Source organism: Hippocampus guttulatus, chromosome 8 (assembly GCF_054856545.1).
Source record: "Hippocampus guttulatus isolate MCC_2025c chromosome 8, RoL_Hgut_1.0, whole genome shotgun sequence".
Lineage (NCBI taxonomy): Eukaryota > Metazoa > Chordata > Actinopteri > Syngnathiformes > Syngnathidae > Hippocampus > Hippocampus guttulatus.
In genome coordinates, this window is record NC_141268.1 from 6,636,781 (window position 1) to 6,647,268 (window position 10,488).

A 10,488-nucleotide genomic window follows, 5' to 3' on the forward strand; every position below is an offset into this window, starting at 1 on the left:
TTTTTACTGTAGTATCCCTTAATGTCCTCTATTGCAGTGTCTTTCATATTTATTGTTTCACGGCCATCCTGGATTCATGCGTCACAAATCCGCTTGTCTGTAGGCTCAACACAAGGCAATTGGATATCTGTTGCCGCTTCCTAGCGGTATTAGAGGGTACTACACGATTACTTTGTGGGCGACAGCCCGCACAGGCATACAAATTATTTAATATTTTTCCGCGGCACACCACAGGGTTTGAAAAACACTGATATCACTTTATTTTTCATCAAAGTGATGTGAAGAACTCATAACTTCAGGAAAAAAAAACTTATGAGACTTATGAGACTGGTTTGTTTTTATACTTTTTATTATTCAAACCATCAAGTGAATAAAAATAAGCAATACTGTAACTTGAAAGGTAATATAGAAGTATGGAATGGAAGATGCTTTACCATTTTTGGTCAGTGGGTGTCACCATGAGATCATATTGTATGTAAGGTAGAAACAGAGCAATCACGTTGGACTTAAAACAAGTACCGCTAATAATAATAATAATGCAGCAATACATTTAACATACTAAAATGAACTGCAAAATACGTGCAGGACAGTAAGTCTATTTGTGCTGTGCGTGTAAAACAATGTCATTTCTTGGCCACAGTCCCCTCCAAAGAAGGACGGCATGATCAATTCCTTTGTTTTTGTTTTACTACGTACTAAATATATTTGTGTTTCAGATGAAGAGATGAATATGAGGCAAATGTTCAGAAGTCCAGTTTTTAATCTCCATGTCATTTACACCTAGATGTGTTTAACAAGTCAGGGCTGCGCATCTTTCGTTTGAAGCCACCCACTTATCGTGTGAGCAAAAGAATTGGAACATGTGACTGATGGGTGTTTCTCAAGTTTTGCCTTTTTTATTGATTGCTTAAATATTAGACAGTGCTTATTTTTGGCTTTGGCTTTGTAAAGCAAACAAGAAGACCAGAAAGCTGTTAATGGGACAAAAGCAAACTACGTCTAAAGCAGAGAGGAGAGGGAAAATTGACCAAAGATATTGCACACAAGTTTGGCATAGCCAATTGGGAATGTCAATTTTTGGCAGAAAAATGCATCCAAACTAATTGGGGCGGGGAAGCTTCATCATGCAACAAGACAATGCCCCAAAACACACTGCCAGCACAGCAAAGGACTTCATCCGGGGTAAAATTGGAAGGTGTTAGACTGGCAAGTCAATCATCAGTCCTTAACGCCCCATAGACAATGCGTTTTCTGTTGCTTAGTACAATAATAGTTGGGGGGGGGGGGGGGTTCAGTTTCAGGACATTCCACATTGTTGTATTGGCTATGCCCAATGTTTGTGCAATTGTGCTGATCGGTTTTCCCTCTTCTCTCAGCTTTTCAAAATGGTTTATTTTCCTCCCATCAACAGCTCTCTGGTCTTCGTATTTACTTAACAGCAAATGCAGTTTAAACATTTGAAGCCTAGAGCCAAAAACAAGCGCTATTTAGTATTTAAGCAATCACTCTAAAAGGCAACGCTTGCACATCAGTCACATGTTCCAGTACTTTTGCTTACTTGAGAAGTGGGTGGGTTCAAACAAAAGGGACTCTCTGTCCTGAGCTGTTTAACACATCTAGATGTAAATACTGTACCATGAAATAAAAGTTGGACTCTTGCCTCATATTCAGGGGGAGATTGTGATATCACACTTCGAGCAAAACTGTCACTGTGATATTTATTTCACATGCATTACATAGATCACCGTTTCCATGGTGATAAACTAGGCTATAAGGTTTAGAATTTGTATGGGAGTTTATGTTCTGGAATGATGAATAATGCCGTGTCTTTGCATGGGTCGGTGACACACACAAAAAAAAAAAAAAAAAGGAATCAGAGGGATCACCTGTTTGTGTTGTTTTCATGAGACAAAACAGGTAGCGAAAATCACATAATCCCTCCTGCGTTCATCTTGGATTAAATCACTTGGATAATTTGGTGATGACGCGGATCAACGCTCCGTTTTCATCCTTCAGTCTTTGGTTTTCTGTGTGAAGTTCTGCTTTGACCTGAGCAATAAAGAATTCAGCAAAATAAAGAAATACATAAAACATTGGAACGATTTTTAAAATGAAATGCAAATATTCATTGAGGAAATTATTGGAGGCAAAAAAAAAAAACGTAAAGGCACTTGTCGTCACTTGTTTGAATTGACTACATCGTTAGCAAGCAATATAAATGACATGCCTGATGTGTAATTTATCGTATCTGAATACAGCGGTACCTAAAGTTTCAAATTTAATTCCTTCCGTGACCCCATTTGAATCTCGAAACGAAAAAATGACTCCTTCCAAAATAACATCACAATCTTATGAGGTGTTTTGCTTTTGTCTGACACCACTGTGAATTCCACCTCTCTTCCCAAATTGCTCAAACCGGCCTCGACCTGCTTTAAAATTCTCAGCCACACCTCGACTGCGAGTGTTCACGAGCAGCTCCATGTGCAGCGTCTTCCCCTCTTCACAGCGATTGCAGTGAATGCTTTCTCGTACATCCAAATTGCAAACAATTTTTGAAATTCCTCCACCATGAGTTGAGGTCTTTTCCCCTTTAGCACTTTAGCACCTTATAAATCAGTGGCTATCATTGACAGCTCCAATATCTATATAAATCAGCATGTATTGTATTGTATTGTATTGTATTTAAGAAACGCAACAAGTGGCTCATGATGACATACTGTAGAATTCCTCGAAACCCCACAGTGCCTCTCTGTTTTACGGGTTTATTTTCAGACCGGAGCTGCCACGTTTGTATCAAAGTCTCATTCACGGATAAACACACGAGACGTTGTTCGGCAGACGTATAAGACTTTGGCATCACAGCGCCACGAGAAGCACAATGGCTGCAAGCCGTGTCAGATGAATGACGACATGATTGATGACAAGAACTAAGGCAGTGCCTCCCAACTGGGCCCGGGCTTCGGGAATTCTTCAGGGGTTGTCGCAAGAAACTGTACAATGACTTCATTTGTCTCAAAATGATCAGCTGTTTTTGCAATATGATCATCTCTTTTTAATTAAAGATATCATCCTGACGCCAGTTGACATACGTTGAAAAGGCTGGACGAAGTAATGTAATGACATGTACTGTACCTTCACTTGTTCTTCCATATCAGATATCTTCTTCCTCAGACTCCGACTGTCCTATCAGCGAATAAATAGACTTGAAAACGACAGTATTCTTTCACTCATCACACAGTGGTAAAGGGAAATTTTTTTTTTCCCCTTTCCTGCAGAATCCTTGAAATGAACATTACTCTTTGACACTCAGTCCACATTAGAAAAGGAAAAAAACGTTCAGTTCAGCACAGCCCACCTATGGAGTATGTCTGCTTCTTATTGGGGCTCATTTGGACAAATTCTCTCGTAGGAGATCATTAAATTCATCCAAAATGGCTGCTTCAAACCAAGATGGCTAACTTATTGCTCAGTTTCCTGCATGGGTCCTTTGGGACTTTTTGCATGTCCTGTTCTGATAAACATGTTCACCTAATTGTTTAGCAAACAGGGTTACCACTCTTTTTTAAAATGATTTTCCAGGACTATTTCATCTGCTACAGTATGAATCAAGTTACCGCAACATACAATAATAATTTCTACTCACAAGCTTTAACTTATATTTTGTACATTTAACCAGATTGCTTCAGGTTGTTTTGTATTATTTTGTCATTTTTTTGTTAACTTTTCTTTTGATAGCGGCGCGGACACCCACAGCGGCTCCTCTTGTTTTATGTTGAGAGGAAGAAATTTCATCTGTGTTGTATGTTACACATACGGTACATTTGACAATAAAGTTGATCCAATCCAATCAGTACTGTATTACCAAACACCAAACAAACAAACAAAAACCAAATGGCTCACTCACGGCTGTGAATTGGTTCAAATGAACGACTTGTTCGCTAATGTCAAAATAAAATAAGATCTCACTTGGATATTGACATCTAAATGACCAAACCGACTGCGAAGTAAACCAAACCGATGGAATACAGCTGAGTGACGAATGAGCTGATGATGGCAGGCCCACCTTTTTAAAAATCCCAATTTGTTGACCAACCCACAAGTGATTCTCCACTCAAGCCACAGATCAATTTCATCACAAAGCGCACAGCCAAAAGTGATGGTACCCCCTCGACAGTTCTCTGTCACCGAACAGAGGAGACAGAGATATGTAGGAGGAAAAACCTCACGCTCCATACACAGCACTACAGCAACACTCTTGATCTGAAAGTCGCCAGTTTTGGCACTTAATTCTTAGGAGAAAATAAATTCTGACTTGGGTCTGAATAGTCAGTAAATCTAACAACAAAGTCATATCGATGGCCAAAATGTGTCAAATCCAGGACCTGAGAGTAAACTCTGCCACAGTTTGTCTTCATTCGAAGCACCTGTGGCTAAAGACAAACTGTGGCAGGGTTTGACTTTCTGGACCTGGATGTGAGACCTCCGTCAGATCGACGGATTTGCATTTTGGCCGTAGATATGGAAACACTGGGCGACAGAGCTGTTTTAAGAGAGTATGCAATTTTATTGGTAGGGCGCTGTGCTGACGACAAGCAGAGATGGAGCAGAAAAGTGCTACGGCTCCATTACAACCCCCCCTTGCCCCCACCCGTTTGTGTTCACCCACATGGCAGAGAGAAGAGCAGGGATAACTTGTAGCAGAGGCGTTTTAGCCACTCCTAACATAAAACAAAGTGGAAGTGAAAAAGTGATTGATTCATTTGAAGGATAATAAACAATTCCAAGACAGATTTGACATCACAATTTCTGTTGCATGCAAATCACGTCTGGTACCTTTTTCTCTGTTTCAAGCATGTTGGAACCCAGTTCACTCTTTCTCTCCTTCTGCTGCAATGAAAAAAAAAATATTTATTGAGGTATTTAAATGCATAGCTTGCAATACAGTATGTCAGAGGAATGACACACGAATTGCAGCCATGTGGAAGTTACCTGAGCTCTCTGCAGCTGCTCCTGGATCACAACCAATTCCTGTTTACTGGTTTCCAGTCTAGACTTGAGCCTCTGATTGGTAGCCAGTGCTTTTTCATACATCTGCAAAATTTGCATTGTTTCATGTTTTCCCCCCACACATTTTAAAATTGATTCCAGGTGTCCGAATGAAAAGTTTCTAACGTGATTCGATCTGTGCATGTGTTGCATGCAACATACATTGACAAACAGAAATACACGAACTCCCCCACTTCCACAATTCCACTATAAAAAAAAGCATCCCAGACCTTTTTGTAATCATTACACGCTATCTCCTCTTCGTACTTTTTTCTTGCCGACAATCTGTTCTCCCGTCGCGAGAAGTACGACTCGGCATGGTTTTTCTTTGTGTCGTTGGAGGCGTCCGACAAGCCAGATGAATTTAGTCTGAAAAAGAGAAAAGACTAGCCGCTAGGTCAACTCCAGCTTGCAGGTTTGGCTTGATTTTGCATGAGTTACAACCAAGAAATCCTACCTCGAGAGTCGCTCATGCTGAAATAGAGGAGAAATGTGTTAAAGATTTGCTTGTATTATCTTTGAATGGCATGATTAACGTCTGGGGTGCGGTATGCTCGATATAAAGTGAAATGACAATTACACACAATTGATTCATTTTTTGAAAATAAAGAGGTAAAATATGAGTGTTTCCTTTCAGAAGTTCATGACTTTAAATTGAATGTTTTTTTTTCTTTTTATATTGTAAATATGGGGGTAACATACTGTATATGTTCACTTTTTGGTAGCTTTTTCACATGTTTTGATCATGTTTTATCGATTAAAATGGGGGGGTCATCTCTGTCAGGATATTTTTTTTTACATACTCTGATGTTTGCATGATTTAAAAAAAAAAGAAAAAAATGGGGATGGTGTGTACAGGGCAAAGGTGGTGCACCATCTCTGTCTGGAGTTTTTTTCCTTTCATTGTCTCATGTTTAATGTGTCATGAATTTCCGGACGCGCTGTTATTTTGTAACATGCCCTGAGAAGTGAAATAAACAGTGGGTGCAATTTACTTAATTTTATTTCATCAAGTAGTTGTACAAAATAAAATCACTTGGATCGAGAGACAATATTGAAATACATGTATGGAAGTAGTCAACTTCAAAAATGTATCTGGATCCAGGTGATTTTACTTTGTGCAACCAATTGATGAAATAAAATTGAGTAAATTCAACAAAATAACCTTTTCACTGGTATATGATGGTGACACACTACGCATAATATACTAAGTCATATTTATCTTATCCATGCTTAAATTCAACTACACGTTCTGATCATGATCGTATGATTAGAGAGAGAGAAAGAGAGGGAGAGACTATTACTCTATTAGTACAGCATTCATCATATAAACTCAGTTGCATTTACATCACTACTGGCACTAACTACAATTAGAGACTATTCTTCCGTGCAAAGCTTTCAAAATTCTGAGCTCAGTGAACCCAGCCTAGAGTCAACAAACCCTGAAATAAACATAAAGTAAACATACCCAAAAAAGGCCATAGCCCAGTCGTGGCTTTCACGGTTGGATTTATTACGACAGCCCCCTGAAATGAAACTTAAGTACTTTCTGTAGTAAGTGTATGACATACAACACCGTCGAGGGCCATCAAATATTGTATTAAATGCTTGATGAGCCCTAAGCATTGGCATTCTGCCATAAAAGACTCAAGAAAGTGCAATGAAAGCCATAAGATAAAATGGGCTAAACAGTGAACAGTGGGATATCTTAACAACGCTCCCGCACCTGAGCGAGGTTTATTCAGTGTCACGGGGAATTGAAATTTGGACAGTATAATATCTTATGTTTGTCAGGATGGCATGACCAATATACATGATCATATATGACCTCCGTGCCTTTTGGAAGCCTTATACACGGGCGTTATCAGTATTCCCTCTGAAAGCATCAAAAATAGACTTCGCTTTGGTTGGTTGGTATCATTAGGTCAAGAATGTTGATTTTGACTTGAATCCAACACAAGATGGCCGACAGTTTCGCCTAGAAGCCCTCGATGTCATCTGGACTATATACAAAGAAGCCGATTACTCAATAGCAAAAACCCTGAACATCACATTGTGTTTCACATTAGTCCCTCGAAAGCTCTAATCCGTAGAGAGAAAACTCTTGATTTTAAATGAAATACCAAAGAAGAGAGACAAAATGCAAACTCCTCACAGGAAGGCCAGAGATGAAATTTGAACCCAGGACCTCAAAACTGTGAGGCAGATGTGCCGCTTGTCCACCATGTTGCCCGAGCGGTTGAATATGATGAAATATTTATTTTCATTCTGTTGAATACAAGCAGACGGCACGATAGGTGGGTGACTGCATGAAAGGATGAAAAATCTTGTCACCTTCCTCACTTTTGGCAGTCCCTTTAAAAACTGGGTCAAACAGACAGCTGCGTCATTGCATTTAACGGTTCCATGTGGAAATGTATACGTGCACAGATAAAACAAAACAGCTCATAAAGACACACACCAGGGCGTGTAAACACTCATAGATCTTCCCTTAGACATATACAAGCCTTCTGGAGCTTCAGCAGACAGCAGATGCACTCGGAGGAGCCCCTGGTTTAAATTAAAGGCATATCGCGTATAAACAGACTGATTGAGAAGAGCCTACGTGAGGTGATCCATCTTCCCTCTGTCCCATTGGGACGACTTGACTCTTGACTGCTTAGTCCCCGGTGGAAAATGTGACTTTCCCGCAGGACGAGTGGGAGAGATAAACAGCCATAAATACTGCGACTGAGTTCCCACAAGCGGATCCAAGCGCTTCTCTTCTGTCTACTGTCATCCTGTTTTTTTTTTGTTTTGTTTTTACACTCTCCCCATCCTCTTTCAATTTCTGCATTTACGTTTCCACATTTTCCAAATCCAACAACATTTCTGGTTCCAAAGGCCAAACAAAATGTGGGTGTTCGAACCGTTCGAATGTGTAATGTCATCAAATGTTGCGAGAATTCACCTCGCATTATGGAGTCATGTAATATTTGTTGCATTCATGTAGCTGTTGTGTTGTCAAAAAAGTCTTAATTAAATGCATGTATTATTTTTTTTATTCATTCATCTCATGAAATATAATAGTCCAATGAAAATATTACATTAACCCATTTTATAAATATGTTTAGGGTACATACAATCTGACATATATTTGACATTAAAAAAAGAAATATGGATAATGAATTTTAAACAAATTAACTGTGAACTATAATATTTTATGACCTAATCTATAAATGACTTTGAGCATCATACTTTGCCCGCCCCTGATCTAAAGTTAGTTGTTGTTGTGATGACACCACAAAGGAGAACTATTGATGACATGTGATGATAATGGTCGGACAGGAAATGAAACTGACAATGAAAGGGTCTGGCTGCTCAAAACAATATGAGGAATACAATTTACTGAGTATCACTTTAATTAACTATTTGCCCCGATATGGTGGTGCTTCCATGTAGGATTTTGGATTTTGCTTGAAAATGGCCCTGGGTCATGACCGAGGCTAGTTCATCTGTCATGGGCGGAGAAATTCGATGTGGGGATGGTTATTATGCAAATGAATGACAGTTTTTCTGTTTTATTTTGTTTTGTTTTTTAACCGTGACACAGAATTGCAAAAGGGCTCGCTCAGAGAAACATTTTCAGAAATAGGCAGACAAAAAAAGGATGAGTTGGTTAATTTCGTACTTAATGGGTGGGTAGACACTCCAGAGACCCAACTATTTGTATGCAAGCTACAAAAGTACATTTTTTCAAAAGATGTGCCCTTTAGCTGTGTCATGATCCCATTGGCTTGAGCAAATGTGGTTTCTTGCTCTTTAAAGCTGTCAGATGCATCAGGGGAATTTATCAACACAAAAAAAAAGATTTATGTCAGACAAAAAAAAACATCTTTGTTCAACCACCTATGCTAGCGACGTATAGTGACAGGCAGAACTAACTAAATTCTCTTCCACTAGATGGCAGAAGGTAAACTTAATCTGTAACCTTTGTATCACCTGTTGCCATTGAGATAGCATATTATCTGTGTTGAACTAAACATTTGACGCTAAGTGAATTGAGACATCTTCATTATTTCAGTATAGATACTTTTTTTGGGAGATTTTTCCAATGTAAAATACATTCCCTGGCCCCATGTTGCCAACAGAGAGGGGATTCATTTTCATACGAATTACACCAGATGCAAAGAAAAGGGCACACATTGATTGAATTCCTCTGCGAGCGTAAAATGAACCCGACAGCTCACCCGCAGGCTCTCGTTGGCTGGGGACGACGAAGATGACGAAGAAGAGTCAGAAGGCGACTTCCTGACGCGTGGATGATCTCTGCTGTGAGACAGTTGGGATGACATGGCTCTGGGTTCCTGTCGCCTGTGCATACAGCTGTTCCCCGTCAATGAAGGTACACCCAGATGAGGATGAGGAAAAAACACCTCATTTAACCAGGATTCCTGCTTTGATGGTGCAGGGGTCCATTAGATGCTTAAGTGATGGTGAAATATTGAAACTGAAGAGCAGCAGAGGGGGCTTCTGTGGTGGGATAGTGCAGTGGGCGGGCCTGTGTCTGTGCAGCGTGCATCTGGCAGGTCTGAAATGGTGTTCACAACGGCTTATTCAGCATGCATTACTGCACTGTTTTCAAAAGGCATGAAACAGACCATTGCTATTGTTTTTATTAATTACTGAAATTTTGTATAATGACCCATGATGCATCCATTGTCAATGTAGCATTAGGCTCTGTTAAGAACTTATTTAGCCCTTGTTTTCCAATAACCCCACTTATTAGCTGTACAATATTCAACGACAGTCATTTACAAACCTGCTCCGCTTTGCTGATAAAATCGTATTATAAAACCTATGGCAACAATTCCAATGTGGGTACATCGCTGACCGGATCAAATGTCAACACAGATATACTTTCTCACATTTTTTATTGCGATATCTGAAGAATGTCCTTGAAAAGTGAGGATTCCATTTATGAGGGTGTAAATATCATGTCTAGAAATTCTAATGACACCATGGAACCATGCACAACGCGACACCAAAAATCTGGCTTGACCCCCTTCAGCCTCTCTGAAATGTTTTAATTCACATCTTTATTTAAGTTTTAATATGTTTTTTTGTTTTTTTAGGTTTACAAGTAAGTATGACACGGTCGACTGGTTAGCATGTCCATCGCACAGTGCAGTGGTGCAAGGATCGATTCCGACTCCGGTCTTCCTGTGTGGAGTTTGCATGTTCTTCCCCGTCGTGCCTGTGTGGGTTTTATCTGGGTTCTCCGGTTTCCTTCCACATTCCAAAAACATGTATGGCAGGTTAATGGAATACTCTAAATTGTCCCGAGGTGTGATTGTGAGCATGAATGTTTGTTCGTCTATATGTGCCCTGCAATTGGCTGGCAACCAGTTCAGGGTGTCCACTGCCTACTGCTCGAAGGCAGCTCGGAAAGGCTCCAGCATG

At 39.8% G+C, this 10,488-nt stretch overlaps 1 protein-coding gene across 2 annotated transcripts; it reads right to left on the bottom strand.

Moving 5' to 3' along the window:
- Positions 1-331: 331 nt before the first annotated feature.
- On the bottom strand, positions 332-9,518 carry LOC147200961 (protein phosphatase 1 regulatory subunit 12B-like). 2 transcript variants are annotated; one of them, XM_086118893.1, is made up of 7 exons: positions 9,276-9,518; positions 5,504-5,520; positions 5,277-5,415; positions 4,990-5,091; positions 4,834-4,887; positions 3,133-3,183; positions 332-2,049 (listed from the first exon to the last, which is right to left on the bottom strand). In XM_086118893.1, the coding sequence occupies exons 1-7, from the start codon at positions 9,405-9,407 to the stop codon at positions 1,963-1,965; spliced, it is 582 nt and encodes a 193-aa protein (XP_085975019.1). In that variant the 5' UTR covers positions 9,408-9,518; the 3' UTR covers positions 332-1,962. The 2 variants fall into 2 exon arrangements, with proteins under 2 accessions (XP_085975019.1, XP_085975018.1); XM_086118892.1 differs by lacking the exons at positions 5,504-5,520; positions 9,276-9,518 and adding an exon at positions 6,515-8,672.
- Positions 9,519-10,488: the final 970 nt, after the last annotated feature.

Bases quoted from the DNA above. Each gene is read 5' to 3' on its own strand.
- LOC147200961 (XM_086118892.1), bottom strand. From the start codon at position 6,678: ATGCCAATGCTTAGGGCTCATCAAGCATTTAATACAATATTTGATGGC. The intron at 5,092-5,276 runs GTCTGGGATGCT...CAAATTTTGCAG, and splicing joins CGTGTAATGATTACAAAAAG to ATGTATGAAAAAGCACTGGC. The intron at 2,050-3,132 runs GTACAGTACATG...TTTATTGCTCAG, and splicing joins ATATGGAAGAACAAGTGAAG to GTCAAAGCAGAACTTCACAC.